This window comes from Loxodonta africana, chromosome 6 (assembly GCF_030014295.1).
Source record: "Loxodonta africana isolate mLoxAfr1 chromosome 6, mLoxAfr1.hap2, whole genome shotgun sequence".
Classification (NCBI taxonomy): domain Eukaryota; kingdom Metazoa; phylum Chordata; class Mammalia; order Proboscidea; family Elephantidae; genus Loxodonta; species Loxodonta africana.
In genome coordinates this window covers 48,940,982-48,958,392 of record NC_087347.1, presented here as the reverse complement: position 1 = coordinate 48,958,392, position 17,411 = coordinate 48,940,982, and the positions used below count along the sequence as shown (strand labels likewise).

General features: G+C 38.4%; 1 protein-coding gene across 2 annotated transcripts in view; it reads left to right on the top strand.

Annotated features, from left to right (window-relative positions):
* Positions 1-17,411, top strand: part of LOC100665006 (10 kDa heat shock protein, mitochondrial) — a 66,013-nt gene that overhangs the window by 28,117 nt on the left and 20,485 nt on the right. For both annotated transcript variants that reach the window (XM_003406152.4, XM_010602605.3), the window contains 2 exons: positions 918-980; positions 14,928-15,028. In XM_003406152.4, coding sequence (XP_003406200.1) covers positions 918-980; positions 14,928-15,028 — 164 coding nt within the window. The remainder of the gene's footprint in view (positions 1-917; positions 981-14,927; positions 15,029-17,411) is intronic.

Here is a 17,411-nt window from a genome sequence, read left to right as displayed (position 1 = left end):
GACCTTCTGGACCCATTGTGACTGGGGAAGTCCCTGAGTTTATTGATCTGAGAGATAATCTTTAAGCAATGAACCAAAACTGTCCCATGAAGTCACCTTTAAACAACAGTTTAAACCAACTAGTAAAGAATATTTGCCTTGAGCAGTGTGCTCTTTTAAATAATTAGCTATATGAGGTCAAACTGACAACAGTAAGGAGAAGTTTAACTGACAGAAAGTCTAAGTTAATGGTGATGAAACAATATGGATTGAGATATTGAGACTAGTGACACAATGCAAAGAATGTAACTAATGTCATTGGACTGTACATGTAGCAAATGTTGAATGGTTATGTTTTGTTTTACATATTTTCATCAAAAATAACAGTAAAAAAATAAAGAAGACTGTTCTATTTGGGTGACTACTTTTTAAAAGAGTTCATATTTTGACTTAGAAATTTAAAACAGCATTTGGAATTAGATGAATAATTTTTAATGGCTATCAAAAAAAATTTTTTTTTATCTAAAATAATATTTATGGGACAGTAAATTAGCTACTGACTCTATTCTTTTTAAGTAAAATCCAATTAAATTTTTTGGAAAAATGTTCGAGAGGTACCTAATCACCATAAACAAAAAATAGACTTATGTCCCTAATTATTAATACATGAAACATTTATGGTAGCCATACATTGAGCGGTTTGTGGTTGAAAAAGGAAATGTTGTTTGTAATGTGATTAAGTAAAATCTTGGTATTCATTTAACTACATTAAATAAAATTTCCTTAACTTTTTACGTTTTATAGTCACATTGCAAAGCCTTTTTCTCCCCTGTCTCTAGTGTGAGTTTTGGATCTTTATTAAGAATTAAATTTACCATTATGTATTGTATCCTCTTTGTAACTTTGTATGCTTTAACTGTGGAATTTTTTTTTAATAGGATTTCTATAATTGGCCTGATGAATCCTTTGATGAAATGGACAGTACACTGGCTGTTCAGCAGGTAATAACAATAGCTCCTTTTGCCCCTTCAGTAATGTAAGCATTTTATCCTCCTTGGCATGGTTAGGTATTCCTATATTGTTTAGTGCAAACCAGAGTCCATTGAATTAATGGAATGCCCATCTAAAACTTTTAACAACTCTCATTGTCCTTTGGATAAGATATTAAACTATATTAAACTATAATCAAATTAAGGTGGCAAATTTTATTTTACAATGAATTTAATTCAAAATGAATTGAATGATAAATTTGAGTAACACATTTAGTAGAAAGAAATAACATACTCATATGACTACTAAACACTTGAGAAGATATATCTAAGCTTTACATTTTAATTTTAGTTACCATTAGTTCTTTATTTTTGTCCCCTTTCAATATATTTGAGGGCTAGGACTCCTCCCTTTGGGTTGGTGCTGCTATCAAGTATCTCACTAAGGCAGTGATTCTCAGGAAGGGGAAGGCATGTTTGGTTTGAAAAGCGCCTCAAGAGATTCTCATACTTGTCCATTGAGAATCACTTCGTATACTATGTTGGGTTAAGAAAAAGTGTGCTAGTTTTTCCATAGTGAATAAAGTCTAGAATCTGGAGAAATAGTTTGCATATTTAGTTAACTAAAGATTGCATTAAGGGGTTAATACAAGGGTGACAAAAATTGGTGTGTACAAGTATTTTGGGTTAGGCATCTGTTAAGTAACATTTTTAGAGGTAAAATGTGCCATAAAAAGAGGCTTTTTGGCTGTTTGATAGCCAAACAATAAAAGTGGATATTGTGTTATTTGAATATCTTCAGAAATAAAATTTCTTTGAGCATTTAAAACTTCCCCTCATAATCTTAGTAGTAGCATTTAGAACTTTGAGAGTAGAGTCAATATGATATTTAGATATTTAGCACAGAAAATGGAAGAGCATTTGTGAATAAATAGCTTTGCCTTTTAAGAATGTGTTATTCAGTCAATCAGCAGATATTTACACCCTCTCCTTGCTTATCCACATGGTTAGATTCCAAAGACCAGGTCGTTATGCAAAATTGGCACTATGAGAAAATGGAGTATCTGTTTCTTCGGTTTCAAATGTGATCGACTTCTAACTGAAAGGTTGACAGTTTGAAATCACCAGTGGCTTCACGGGAGAAGGATGTGGCAGGCTGCTATCCTGGAGGTTTGCAGCTTTGGAAACCCTGCGGAGTTGCTATGAGTCGGAATAGACTCAATGGCAGTGTGTTTGGTTTTGGCAGTGGGACAGCAGCTTCCCAGTAACCTTGAGAAGTGGAAAATGTAGGTGGGCGCTGTATGTCCCACTGGTCGTGCTGATTCGCAAAAGTAGTTATAGTAGGTTTTTTACTATTGTAAATGTGAAATGTTGGATGACGAGATAGTCGATCAGTGAGGAGAAGGTGTATTGGGCTTTTTCTACGTAGCTAGCTCTGAGGTGGGCCTTATGGAGGATACAGAAATAGAAACCTAGAGGTATATGACTTGAAATTGAGAAAAATTAAGAGGAAAAATATGCAAATATTTTTTCTTTTAAAAATAGGGATTGTTTTATTTCATTTTTTCAATAACTTATGAGGTAAGTATTTATCCCCATTTTAAAGATCAAGATTGAGGCTTAGGGAGGTGAAGTGAGTTGCCCAAGGTCACATAGTGGCAGAACTCACACTTAAGCACAGATCTCTGAGGCCAAAGTCTGTGCTATATATAACTATACAACGCTGTATCTTAGGATAATCAATTAAATGCTTTTGAAGTCTTAGGTTTTCTTGGTAAATTGACCCTCTTATCAATACGTAATGTTTCTTTTTATCTCTCTTTGTGTACTTTTCTTTGCTCTGAAGTCTACTTTGATATTAATATAGCCATTGCAGCTTTCTTTTGATTCCTGTTTGTATGGTTTATCTTTTTCTATCCTTATACCTTTAACCTACCTATATCATTATGGAAACCCTGGTAGCATAGTGGTTAAGAGCTGTGGCTGCTAACCAAAAGGGCGGCAGTTTGAATCCACCAGGTGCTCCTTGGAAACCTTATGGGGCAGTTCTGCTGTATCCTATAGGGTCGCTATGAGTCGGGATCGACTCGACAGCAATAGGTTTTGATTTTATATTGTTAAATTTGAAGTAAGTTTTCTTGTAGACAGCATATAGTTGGGTTATTTTTAAACAATTAATTCTGGTATTCTTTGTCTTTTAATTGGTGTATTTAGACCATTTATAGTTAATAAAATTGTTGATAGCTGTGTTTGAACTTATGTCTGTTATTTTATTACTTGCTTTGGCTTGTTCTTTCATTTTTTGTTCTATCTCCCCTTTCTTGCTTTTTTTATGGTTTTTTTTTTTTTGAACACTTTTTAATATCCTATTTTTATTTATCTATTGTAATTTTGGAAACCCTGGTGGCATAGTGGTTAAGCGCTATGGCTGTTAACCAAAGGGTCGGCAGTTTCAATCCACCAGGTGCTCCTTGGAAACTCTATGGGGCGGTTCTGCTCTGTCCCGTAGGGTCGTTATGAGTTGGAATCGACTTGAGGGCACTGGGTTTGGTTTGGTTTGTTGTAATTTTGACTATATCTTTACGTAGTTTTTTAAATAGTTGCTATAGGGATTATGGAGCCCTGGTGGTTCAGTGGTTAAGAGCAACGGTGAGCTGTGGCTGCTAACCAAAAGGTTTGGAGTTAAAATCCTCCAGCCACTCTTTGGAAACTGTATGGGACAGTTCTACTCTGTCCTATAGGGTTGCTGTAAGTCGGAATCGACCTGACGGCAGTGGGTATGGTTTTGTTTTTTGGTTTTGTAGGGATTGTAAAATATATATATATAACTTTTTACAATCTATTTAGAATCAGTATATTTCCACTTCAGTTGGAATATTGCAACTTTACCACTATATAGGAAGTCCCTGGCTGGTGCAAATGGTTAATACACTCTGCTGCTAACTAAAAGATCGAAGGTTCATGTCTACACAGAGGTGCCTTGGAAGAAAGACCTGGCAATCCACTTCTTAAAAATCAGCCATTGAAAACGTATGGAGCATAGTTATACTCTGACATGCTTGAGGTCACCATGAGTCAGAATCAACAGCAGCTGACAGCCACCACAACCACTGTATAGGTTCCTTTACCCACCTCCTCTTAATGTTGTAGTCGTCTTATATATCTGTATGTATTGAAAACCCTATCAGACAATGTTATGTTTTCTTTTACTTTCAACTGCCAAATATGTTTTAAAGAACTTAAGAGAATGTTGTTGTTGTTAGTTGGCATGATTCAGTTTCGACTTACGATGATACAATGTGTGCAGATTAGAACTGCTCCATAGGGTTGTCAAGGCTCTGACCTTTCAGAAGCAGATCACCAGGCCTATCTTCCAAGGCACCTCTGGGTGAATTTGAACCACCAGCCTTTCTGCTAGTGGTCGAGTGCTTAACCATTTGTGCCACCCAGGGATTTCCTTAAGAGAGTAGGCCATTACATTTATATCCAGATATTTTCCATTTCTGTTGCTCTACCTTCACTCCTGGTGTTTCAGATTTCCTTCATTTTTTTCCTTTTGTTTGAAGAACTTCCTTTAACAATTGTTTTAGAGTGGTCTGCTGACCACATGTTCTCTTTAGTTTTCTTTCACCTGAAAATGTCTTTAATTTAACTTCTTTCATGAAGGATATTTTTGCTGGATATAGAATTGTGGTTGGCAGTTATCTCATTTCATGAATTTAAAAATGGTGTGCCATTTCCTCATGGTTTCTGTGGTTTCTGGTAAGAAGCCAGCAGTCATTCATGTTATTCTTGTATAGGTCATGTGTCATTTTTCTCTGGCTGCTTTAAGATTTTTCCCTTTAACTTTCATCAGTTTGATTATGATGTGTCTGGGTGTGGATTTCTTTAGATTTATCCTGTTTGGGGTTCACTTATGTTTGTAAGCCTTTAGGTTTATGTGGTGTAGTGGTTAAGAGATATGGCTGCTAACTAAAAGGTCAGCAGTTCAAATCCCCCAGGTGCTCCTTGGAAACCCTGTGGGGCAGTTCTATTCTGTCCTGTAGGGTCGCTATGAGTTGAAATCGACTTGACAGCAGTGGATTTGGCTCTTTTTTTTTTGGTAGGTTTATGTGTTTGTGAAATTTGAGAACTTTTCAGCCATTATTTCTTTAAATTTTTTTTTTTAGGTGCCACATTGTTTTTCTTCTCTATGTGGTACTCTGATGACATGAGTATTAGACCTTTTGTTGTTGTACAAGTCCTTCAGACTCTGTTTATTATTAATTTTTTAAAACCTTTTTCGTTTTTGTTGTTCAACCTTTTTGTTAGTAGCCAAGAGCAAACCGTTTGTGCCACCTAGGAACCTCAGATTAGGTAATTTAACTTTATCTGCAAGTTCATTGACTCCTTGCTATGTCATCTCCATTCTGCTATTGAGTCTGTCCAGTGAGTATTTTACTTCTGTTATTGTATTTTTCAGTTCTGAATTTTCCATTTGGTTCTTTATATATGTTTTGTTGTTAATGCTTTCTACTTTTGTTTCAAGAGTGTTAGCAATTTCTTGTCGAAACGTTTTTATAATAGCTGCTTAAAGTCTTTGTCAGATAATTCTGACATTTATGTCATTTTGTGATTGGTGTCCCTTGGTTATCTTCTCCCTCGCAAATTAAAATGTTCATGTATTCTTTGTATATCAAGTAATTTTGGATTGTCCCTGGACATTTTGAATATCATGTTGAGAATCTAATCTTGTTTAATCCTGTGGAGAACATTGGTATTTTTGTTTTAGCAGGCATTTGCATTGGTTGTTTATAGGCTGCAGATTCCAACCTGCCTTTTGTGGATTGGAAGTCCAATGTTGATTTAGTTTTCAGAGCCTTTACAGTGCTATTTGGATCTGTCCTGTGTGTGTACCACCCAGTGGTCAGCCTGAGTGGAGGTATATTACTTAGCTCAGTTCTTAGTCTGTGGTATGATAATTAGGATAAGTGCTGCATATGCACAGATTAGAGGTGAGCCCAGGACTTCATTAACAGCTTTATGGGGTAACTTATTCGAGTTTCTAAATGGAGATGAAAGGTCCCCTTCTCAGAGTTTTATCTTCTGCAGTTCTTTTTTTTTTTTTTTTGCCAGCTGCTTTTGCTGCTTCTGTGGAATTGCCTGGGGCTGAGACTGAGAGAATGGAGAAAAAGAAGAGAAAAAAAAAAAAAAAAAAAAATGGGATTTTCTCCACTGTCTTTGAGTTTAGGAATGCCTTTTTTCACATTTTGTGACAGAACTGGAGAGTTTCCCCTGGTTCCTCTCTGTCCAAATGACAGTGCTTACTTTGAGTTTCGGGTTGCATTGAGTTCAGGCCAAGGGATACTGGGGTGACGGGGGAGGGTGGGACCAGTAAATTGTCAGTTCAGTGGCACTAGAATTTTGGTGTTCTTTTCTGATCCTCTTGCTGATACTTACTTTTAAGAGACCTCAAATAGCTGCACCATGCATTCTTTCCAGATTTTATAGTTTTGTTCAGTTGGAGGGAAAGGTTGGCGTGTGTTTATTCCATCTTACCTTGGACCGGAACCAATAAAATGTTTTTGCGTGGTGTTAATATTTGGAAACCCTGGTGGCGTGGCGGTTAAGTGCTATGGCTGCTAACCAAAAGGTCGGCAGTTCGAATCCACCAGGCTCTCCGTGGAAACTCTATGGGGCAGTTCTACTCTGTCCTGTAGGGTCGCTGTGGGTTGGAATCAACTTCATGGCAATGGGCGTGTCCTTTACTCTGCCCAAATGATTTCTAAAAACTGCATTAGGGAAATTCTTATATAAAGTATACCAAAAAAAAAAAAACCCAAAAAACAAAAACCAAACCCACTGCCATTGAGCTGATTCCAACTCATAGCAACCCTATAGGACAGAGTGGAACTGCCCCATAGAGTTTCCAAGGAGCGCCTGGTGGATTCGAACTGCCGACCTCTTGGTTAGCAGCTATAGTAGTACTTAACCGCTACACCACGAGGGTTTCCATATAAAGTATCCAAAAACCAAACCAAACCCAGTGCCGTCGAGTCGATTCTGACTCATAGTGACCCTGTGGGACAGAGTAGAACCACCCCATAAAGTTTCCAAGGAGCGCCTGGCAGATTTGAACTGCCAACCCTTTGGTTAGCAGCCATAGCACTTAACCACTATGCCACTGAGGTTTCCATATAAAGTATACACAATAGTAAATCGTTATAATTATAGCCCACAGGATTAAATCACTAGAAACATATATTTCTGCCTTTTTCATAACAAAAAGAAGAACTATTTCTTGCCTTCTTTTTGACTTAATGTAAAATCTGGTATGTTATATTCCTGAGCCGAGGAGACCAGAAAGGCGTATAAATTGAATGTATACTCATAAAACCTGTTGCCGTCCTGTCAATTCCGACTCATAGTGACCCTATAGGACAGAGTAAAACTGCCCCATAGAGTTTCCAAGGAGTGTCTGGTGGATTCAAACTGCCAGCCTTTTGACTAGCAACCATAGCTCTTAACCACTATGCCAACAGAGTTTCTTATATACTCATATATACCCTTTATATGTACATTATATACTCATAGTGACCCTGAAATGTTAGTAGAGCTGGATCAGGTGAAGTGGTGGTATATTTGGAAGCTTACTGAAAAACAAAGATTCTCTTCAAGAAATGGCAATAAGTTAGGATTTTAAAGTACTTGGAAGCATAAAGAACATTATTCCTATGAGATAGTTTTCAGATTTTTCTGTAGAACCTCTAAAAATTTTCAAAACCAGCTTCTTAAGTTATCATTGCCCAGTTTACTCAGCTTCAAAAACTGTCATCAAAATTCACCAGCCGAAGTTTTAAATAATGGTCCTGCTTTTTCATTTAATGGAATTACTAAATAACATATTAAAAATCATGTTGAAAAGGCACATAAGAATGTTTTCATGATAGAGATAATTCTTGTTTTTTGCCTGTTTCATATTTCTGTCTATTCTGCAGCACATAAACAAAGATCAATCCTAGTTTAGAGTTACATCATATTGTGATGTGTGAAGAGATAGAGAAACATGTTTAGGTTTGTAAACCCTCAGTTTTCAAATGTTTGTTAAGATGATTAAATAATCAGAATAAACAGAAATTGCTGATACTAGTAACTAAGAAACAATGTAAAAAGTCCCACATAGCAAAAGTTATATTCAGTGAATATTAGGAAATTTGTTTTTCTTAGTTCATCTTATAATAATGATAGCTGCCTTTATTTGCATTAAGTGTGGAAGACTCAGTTCAGGAAACAAAATGGCATTTTTGTTTTATCTCTAAGTTATAGGTTTCTTTTATTCTCTTTTTTCATGCTTTATATAAACGTATCAATAAAGAGATTTTAGATTCCTTAAAGATTGACAACTCATATCTCCTTTTATAACAAAATTAAAAAATTATGAGTAAATTGTTACCAAATATGTGATTAAAGAATTAAAATTGAATATGTGCAAATCATTTTATAGAGAATATAATTTTGTGTGCCTTCCTAACTGATTTTAGGGATCATCACATAAGGCTAAAATTCAGGAGGTCTACACTTTCGTTTTTGGTAAGCTTTCTCACCCCTTTTAGGGAATTGCTTATATTTTTTCTTGACTTCAAATAATGTAGTTTAGATGAAGTCAATAAACACTTATTAGAAACATCTTCTATGCCAGGTGCTAATACCAAAATCAAAACAAAACTACGTTTCTGTGTTTAAGGGCTCACTATTTGAGGAGACACATGGAAATAGGAGCCCTGGTGGCACAGTGGTTAAGAGCTTGGCTGCAAACCGAAAGGTTGGCAGTTTGAATTCACCAGCCACTCCTTGGAAACCTTGTGGGGCATTTCTACTCTGTCCTGTAGGATCGCTGTGAGTCGGAATTGACTCGATGGCACTTAACAACAGCAACAACAACGTGAAAATAAGTAAGTGCTATTAAGTGTGAAATGAATACTGTTAAGAGTTCTATGGAAAGTATAGTAGAAACAGGAAAGACAAGAGCTGATACACAAATTGCTAATTTATATATATGACAAATGTGGTAGGAAAACAGAGGGAGTTCTGTGTGGGATAAAATGAGTGTTCCTAAGGAGAGGGTCTTTGGAAGAATAGTGGTGTGGAACTTGAAGTGGCCCCTGGAAAACGTATAGAATTTAGTTTGATCTGCTTGAGGAGAGAATCAATCCCATGTGAAACTTGGAAAGTGCTTGGAACATTAGTGTGGAGTCAAAATCAGGGAGAGTGGTTTTGATAGGAATTAGGGAGCCACTAAAAGATTTTGAGCAGACTTTTTTTTATTTTAAATAATTTTTATTGTGCTTTAAGTGAAAGTTTACAAATCAAGTCAGTCTCTCACATATAAACTTATATACACCTTACTACATACTCCCATTTACTCTCCCCCTAATGAGTCAGCCTGCTCCTTCCTTCCAGTCTCTCCTTTCATGACCGTTTTGCCAGTTTCTAACCCTCTCTACCCTCCCATCTCCCCTCCAGACAGAAGACGCCAGCACAGTCTCAAGTGTCCACCTGATACAAGTAGCTCACTCTTCATCAGCATCTCTTTCCAACGCCTTGTCCAGTCCCTTCCATGTCTGATGAGTTGTCTTCGGGAATGGTTCCTGTCCTGGGCCAACAGAAGGTTTGGGGACCATGACCAGCCGGGATTCTTCTAGTCTCAGTCAGACCATTAAGTCTGGTCTTTTTATGAGAATTTGGGGTCTGCATCCCACTGTTCTTCTGCTCCCTCAGGGGTTCTCTGTTGTGCTCCCTGTCAGGGCAGTCATTGGTTGTGGCCGGGCAACATCTAGTTCTTCTGGTCTCAGGATGATGTAAGTCTCTGGTTCATGTGGCCCTTTCTGTCTTTTGGGCTCATAGTTATTGTGTGACCTTGGTGTTCTTCATTCTCCTTTGATCCAGGTGGGTTGAGACCAATTGATACATCTTAGATGGCCGCTTGTTAGCATTTAAGACCCCAGATGCCACACTTCAAAGTGAGATGCAGAATGTTTTCTTAATAGAATTTATTTTGCCAATTGACTTAGAAGTCCCCTGAAGCCATAGTCCCCAAACTCCCGCCCTACCTTCGAAGCATTCATTTTATCCCGGAAACTTCTTTGCTTTTGGTCCAGTCCAGTTGAGCTGACCTTCCCTGTATTGAGTATTGTCCTTCCCTTCTTTAAAGTAGTTCTTATCTACTATCTAATCAGTAAATAACCCTCTCCAACCCTCCCTCCCTCCCCCCTCTCATAACCACAAAAGAATGTGTTTGTCTCAGTTTATACTATTTCTCAAGATCTTATAATAGTGGTCTTATACAATATTTGTCCTTTTGCATCTGACTAATTTCACTCAGCATAATGCCTTCCAGGTTCCTCCATGTTATGAAATGTTTCACAGATTCATCACTGTTTTTTATCGATACGTAGTATTCCATTGTGTCAATATACCATAATTTATTTAACCATTCATCCATTGATGCAAACGTTGGTTGCTTCCATCTTTTTGCTATTATAAACAGAGCTGCAGTAAACATGGGTGTGCATATATCTGTTCGTGTAAAGTCGAGCAGACTTTTTAAAAAATAATTTATTTTTGTTGTTGAGAATATGCACAGCAGATTATATACACCAATTCAACAATTTCTGCATGTACAATTCAGTGACATTGAGTACATTCTTTGATTTGTGTACCCATTCTCATCTGAGTTAGTCCTCCATTAACATAAACTCATTGCCCCCCAAGTTTCCTATCTAATCTTTCGAGTTGCTGTTGTCAGTTTGATCCCGTATAGATAGATCTTAAAAGAGTTTTTTAATTGGATTACTTGTCTTTTTGTTGAGAGGTGTTGGATTTTCATGTAGATTTTAGAGATTAGACCTTTGTCAGATTCGTCGTAGCCAAATTTTTCCCCCAGTTTGTAGGTTCTCTTTTTACTCTTTGGTGAAGTTTTTTGATGAGCATAAGTGTTTAATTTTTAGAAGATCCCAGTTATATAGCTTGTCTTCTGGTATTTGTGTGTTGTTAGTTATGGTTTGTATCCTGTTAATGCTGTGTGTTAGGACCTCTAGCATTGACCCTATTTTTTCTTCTATGATCTCTATAGTTTTTGGTTTCATATTTAGGTTTTCGATCCATTTTGAATTAGTTTTTGTGTATGGTGTCAGGTATGGATCCTGTTTCATTTTTTTGCAGATGGACATCCAGTTTTACCAACACCATTTGTAAAAAAGACTGTCTTTTCCCCCATTTGTTGGACTTTGGGCCTTTTGTTGAAGATCAGGTGACCTTAGGTGGATGGATTTACATCTGGGTTCACAGTTATGTTCTGTTGGTCAGTGTGGCTGTTTAGACTATTGTATCTGTGTAGTAGGTTCCGAGGTCAGATAGCGCGAATCCTCCTGGTTTCTTTTTCTTCAGTAGTGCTTTACTTACCCAGGGCCTCTTCCCTTTCCATGTAAAGTTAATGATTAGTTTTTCCAACTCTTTAAAGAATGATGTTGGTATTTGGATCGGATTGCATTGTATTTGTAGATTGCTCTAGGTGGAATTGACATTTTCACAATATTACATCTACCTATCCATCAACGTGGTATGTTTTTCTATCAATATAGGTCTCTCTTGTTTTATTGCAGTAGTGTTTTGTCGTTTTCTTTGTATAGGTGTTTTACATCCCTGGTTAAATTTATTCCTAAGTAATTAATTTTTTTTAGGGGCTATTATAAATTGTTCATCTTTTAGATTTCTAATTGCTGTTTTTGTATGATATCTAGTTATTTATTTTGACATTTTGTTCCTGTATTGTTTTACTGAATTCTTCCATTGTTTTGTCTGTCTTTTTCATGATTTTGTCTGTATTTTTCCATGATTTTTTTTTTCTTTTCTTTTCTTAAATCTGCATTTTCACTCATGTCTTGGAGAGCCCTGAATATTAGAGTTTTGAATTCCCTATCAGGCCTTTCCAGTGTCTTTTTCTCTACCAGAAGGTCATATGGTGTTTTATTTTGGACACTTACTGGAGCCATCCTGTCTTTTTTTTTTTTTTTTATTGTGCTGTCTTTGGGACATTCAGTAATTATTATCTTTGTTTAGTGATTGTAGATTTGTTTGCTTTGTCCTGCTTTTTTTGTTTTATTTGGTTATGTCTGGGCAGGCAGGTGGAAACCCTGGTGGCGTAGTGGTTAAATGCTACAGCTGTAACCAAGAGGTCGGCAGTTCAAATCCACCAGGCGCTCCTTGAAAACTCTGTGGGGCAGCTCTACTCTGTCCTATAGGGTTGCTCTGAGTTGGAATCGACTCGACGGCAGTGGTTTTTTTGGTTTGGGCAGGTAAGCTGGGCATTTGTTGTTTGTTCGTCTGTGGGCATGATACTTCCCATCACCTTGCCCAGCTGGGCAGGGCTGATTGCTCAGCCGTGGTGCAGCAGGGCAGGTCCAGTGGAAGGGGAGGGGTGGAGATAGGTGGTTTGTGGCATGTACTAGGGCTGACAACGCAGGGCTGGGGGCTAGTGCTGATCGGAGTCTGGTGGTCTGCACCTATGCTGCTCGGGGGTGCAGTGCTTAGTGTGCGGTCAGATAGGTGGGGGGAGGGCGGAATGTGATGTGTGGAGCTCAGTGGGTGTGGGAAAAAGAGAGAGAAGCAAGCCAAAAAAAAGGTGCTGAGGGAGTCTGCCATTGGAGTGGCACTGACCTGGGAGAAGCCGTGTGTCGGTGGCTTTCTAGCCAGGTTGTGTGGCACAGCCCATCAAGAAGGGGCAGACACAGCACACATGGCTAGGTGGGTGGCAGAAAGGAAAGGAAGGGAGAGAGAGATAAGAAACTGGGAAGAAAAAAAAAAGAGAAAGGCACACGCGTCCAGGTGGTTGGGAGAAAGGAAAGGAAGGAAGGCAGAGAGATATAAGAAACAGAAAAAAAATGCCCCCAGGGAGTCTGCCAGTGTGGCAGTGTAGACCGGGGAAGTAGCTCCCCAGTTGAGTGGCACTGCATAGCCTGTCAAGAAGGAATGAAGATTGCACATGGCACCAAGTGTTCGAGCGAAAGGAAAGGGAGGAAGGTAGAGAGAAACACAAAACTGAGAAAAGAGAAAGAAAAAATCCCTGAGAGCCCACTGACATAGTTGCGCAGACTGGGGAAGGGGCTACCCACCCGAGCAGTGCTGCAGAGCCTATCAAGAAGGAGCGAAGATGACACATAGTGCCAGGTGTTTGGGAGGAAGGAAAGGAAGGAGATGAGAGAGAATAAACCAAAAAAGCAACAGCAGCAACAAAAAATGGCATTGGAGGAGCCTGCCAGAGGCAGCGGGATGAATCCAAGTGGCAAGGAGCTGGCGTCTCCCTGGCCCAGGGACAGGGGCATGCTGGAAAGCAGTGGAGACCATGCAGAGGGGAGAAGTGTGGGCGATGGGAAATTGTGTATCCCTGGCTACCAGGTGCTCTGTCTCCTGTTGGGAGCTCTGTGAAGTTGCCTTCTATATTCCCTGTCCACTGTTCTTGGTGGGTCAGGGGTCCAAGATGGTGAATCCATGCTGCGTTAGCTGATAAGGGACCTCCACTCCATAGCTCTCATTCTCTGTCAGTTTCTTATTCTATTCAGTGCTTGGTTGAGTTCTTTATCCCTTCATTTGATGCTTAGGTTCCAGGATTGGTGTTTATATCTGTTTTACCTAGGTTTTTAGGTCTTTACTGTGGAGGGATGGTGTGGGGCTTCTGTCTGTAATTCTTTCTTAGTCATCTAGTGTTGCTATAAGAGAAATAACACGAGTGGATGGCTTTAACAAAGAGAAATGTATTCTCTCATGGTCTAGTAGGCAACAAGTCCAAATTCAGGGCGTCAGCTCCAGGGAAAAGCCTTCCGTCTCTTTCCACTCTGGGGGAAGGTCCTTGTCATCAGTCTTCCCTCGGTCTAGGAGCTTCTCCATGCAGGAACCTCGGGTCCAAAGGACGTCCTCTGCTCCTGGCGCTTTCTTGGTGATACGAGTTCCCCTCCTCTGCTCACTTCCCTTTCCTTTTTATCTCTTGAGAGAGAAAAGGTGGTGCAGGTCACACCCCAGGGAAACTCCATTTACATTGGATCAGGGATGTGACCTGAGTAAGGATGGTGTTACAATTCCACCCTAATCCTCTTTAACATAAAATTACAACCACAAAATGGAGGATAACCACACAATACTGGGAATCATGGCCTAACCAAGTTGACACATATTTTGGGGAGATACAGTTCAATCCATTACAAGTGCCATGTTGGCGCCACCTCTGAAATGTAAAGTTTTATGTTAAATGTTTAATTGAGAATGACTCTCTCTATTTTTAATTTAGTTTTTCTACCAATCATATTTTTTAACAACTTTATTGGCTGTGATTCACATGGCATACAATTCACCCATTTAAATTGTACAATTCAATGGTTTTTAGTATATTCATAGGATTGTGCAACCATCACTACAGTCTAATAGTAGAGCATTTTCGTCCACCTAAAAGAAATTCTGTACCCATTAAAGCAGTCCTTTCCTTCCTTCCCTGCATTCTCCTTCCACCCTCCCAGCTCTAAGCAAGTACTCATCTTCATTCTGTCTCTATAAATGTGCTTATTCTAGACGTTTGATAAATGGAATCATATAGTACCTACCAAAGTTATATTTACATTGTTTATAATTTGTGTTCATATGAAAAGTACGGTTTGCAGTTTTGAACCCGGTTCCAATCCTGGTAAATACATGTCTGCATTTATGTAGTAGATCCTGTACTAAAGAAGTTGAATTGCAGAATAGGTAAGGGTGACCTCCTCCTTTCTTCTCAGTTACTGATTATGATTCTGTACTTGGTTTCCTATTTAGCTTATATAACCCCGAAGTTGAAATAGAAGAGCGATTATGTATTATAAAATTGTATATATTTAATGTAAGGTTTACTGTGTAGCATAATATTTTAACTAACCATAAGAAATTCTTTTTTTATAGTATATTCAACAAAACATAAGGGCAGATTGCTCCAATATTGACAAAATCCTTGAACCACCTGAAGGCCAAGATGAAGGTGTGTGGAAGTATGAACATTTAAGGTAGGTCCTTATGATATATCATAACAGTAGTAGTACTTCTACTAGTAAAAATAACCTTTAGTATTAATGATGATTACGAATCATAAATAAAATTTACTATGTAACTATAGACCAAAAAGCCAAATTCTGAAGCTTTTGTAATTTGAATGTCTTAAGGTTCTCAACTTGGTTATCTACTGATTGTTTCCAGATCAAGTTATGATGCGCTGTTATTTGTTCTTTTGAAAGGTGGTTTCAGAGCTGGTTGGTTACTTGGGTGATAATTAAGGACCTGCCTCTGTACCCTTCTATGTTGATAGATTTTGCCTTGTTATCTTTTTCACATGGTTTTTCTTAATTGTAGCTCTTAAGCATGAATGGATTATTTCCATTTCCCCACTCATGAATAACTATTTCTCTATAGAGGATCTCTAGGAGTCCCTGGGTGGCACAAATGGTGAAGCTGTCTGCTACTAACCAAAAGGTTGGCAGTTCGAGCCGACCCAGCGGCATCTTGGAAGACAGGCCTGCTGATCTGTTTTGGAAAGGTCACAGCCTTGAAAACCCTACAGAGCAGTTCTCCTACGTTCTCCATGGGGTCGCCATGAGTAGGAATCAACTCATTGTCAACTGACAACAACAGAGGATCCCTTTTAGGTCCTAGCTGAGACGTGGGATTTGATGCGCTACCTGTGAGCTATTGTGAACTTTCAGTCTTCACTTTGATAGATATAGATAGTAAGGAGTTTTGGAGTTTTTCATAATATCTTTTGAATGAGAGCATTAATGACTAGTGAATAAGTTGAGTTAACTTAGAAGTACTACATAAGTTGTCCCTTGTATGTTAGTAACCTTCCAGTGCAAATGGGAGTTGAGGATGAGTTGACGGATTAAACATACAGAATGTGGTATGAGATACACGTTCATCAGGATTCATTACTTTTGAGTCAATATTTAGATAATAAGTGGAATAGAAATGACTTTTCCTTAAATAAATTAGACCATATTTCCTTGTGTAGACAAGGCACTTTTTTGTTCCTCTTGATGCTGCCTGACTGTTGTCTTGATATTGCTAAGACATAATGTGACATCACAGCAATTTCAGGAGGCTGAAACTTCTTTGTGCCCTGTGCCGTGTTTTTGTTGGACAAGTTACTTGACTCCTAGTTCTGTTTTTTTTTTAAAAAATACCTTTTAGTGCTGGATAGATAGATGTGTGAGTCTGAATTTTTCCATTCTTATAACTCAGGATGAGGGCAGTAGTGGTTTAGTGTTAGAATTTTCACCTTTCATGCAGGAGACACAGGTTCGATTCCTGGCCACTATACCCCAAGCACAGCCACCACTCATCTGTCAGCAGAGGCTTAGGTGTTGCTATGATGCTGAACAGGTTTCAGCAGAGCTTCCAGACAAAGATGAACTAGGAAGAAAGGCCTGGCAATCCACTTCCAAAAATCTACCATTGAAAATGCTATAGATTTTATTGTGCATGGTGTCACCATGAGGTGGGCTGACTCAACAACAGTGAACAACAACAACATGACTCAGGTTAGAGAACTCTTATATGCTGGAAACCCTGGTGGTGTAGTGGGTAAGTGCTACAGCTGCTAACCAAAGGGTCAGGAGTTCGAATCTGCCAGGCACGCCTTGGAAACTCTATAGGGCAGTTCTACTCTGTCCTATAGGGTCGCTATGAGTCAGAATTGACTCGACGGCAATGGGTTTAGTTTTTATAGTATATGCTCTGCCTTATTTAATCAGCATTGAAAATAACCACTTTTACTTCTCTCTGGATTAATGATGAAAATAAGCAAGTTTTTTTGTTTTTTTCCTTTTATTACAAGCATAATTCCTAACAAGTGAGAACTGATTTTAGTCTGTCATAAAAACCAGTTGTCATTGAGTCAGTTCCAACTCATGGGGACCTCATGTGTGTCAGAGTAGAACTGTGGTCCATAGGGTTTTCATTGACTGATTTTTTGGAAGTGATCACCAGGCTCTTCTTCCAAAGTGCCTCTGGATGGACTTAAACCTCCAGCCTTTCAGTTAATAGCTGGGAGCTCAACTGTTTGTGCCACCCAGGAACTCCATCTGAGTTTTAGCTTTGCATTTTTAGGGAACCAGTATTTTCATCTATTTGATGGTGAATGTAGTACTGATTTCCTTACTTGATATAGTGAACTAAATTTTCTAGGCAGGACTTCTAGAGGTAACATTCAGTATTATTATAGTTATAAAGCAAGTTATCTTTGTGACATAGAGTATTAATTGCTTTCTCATATCAATTAACAGTTCTGCTATCTCTCTGTTTAAAACCGATGGTCCCAATATCATATGATTTCCTCCATTTTCATTTATTATAAAATATTTATTGAGTACTTGCTGTGTTCCAGGTATTGTTCTA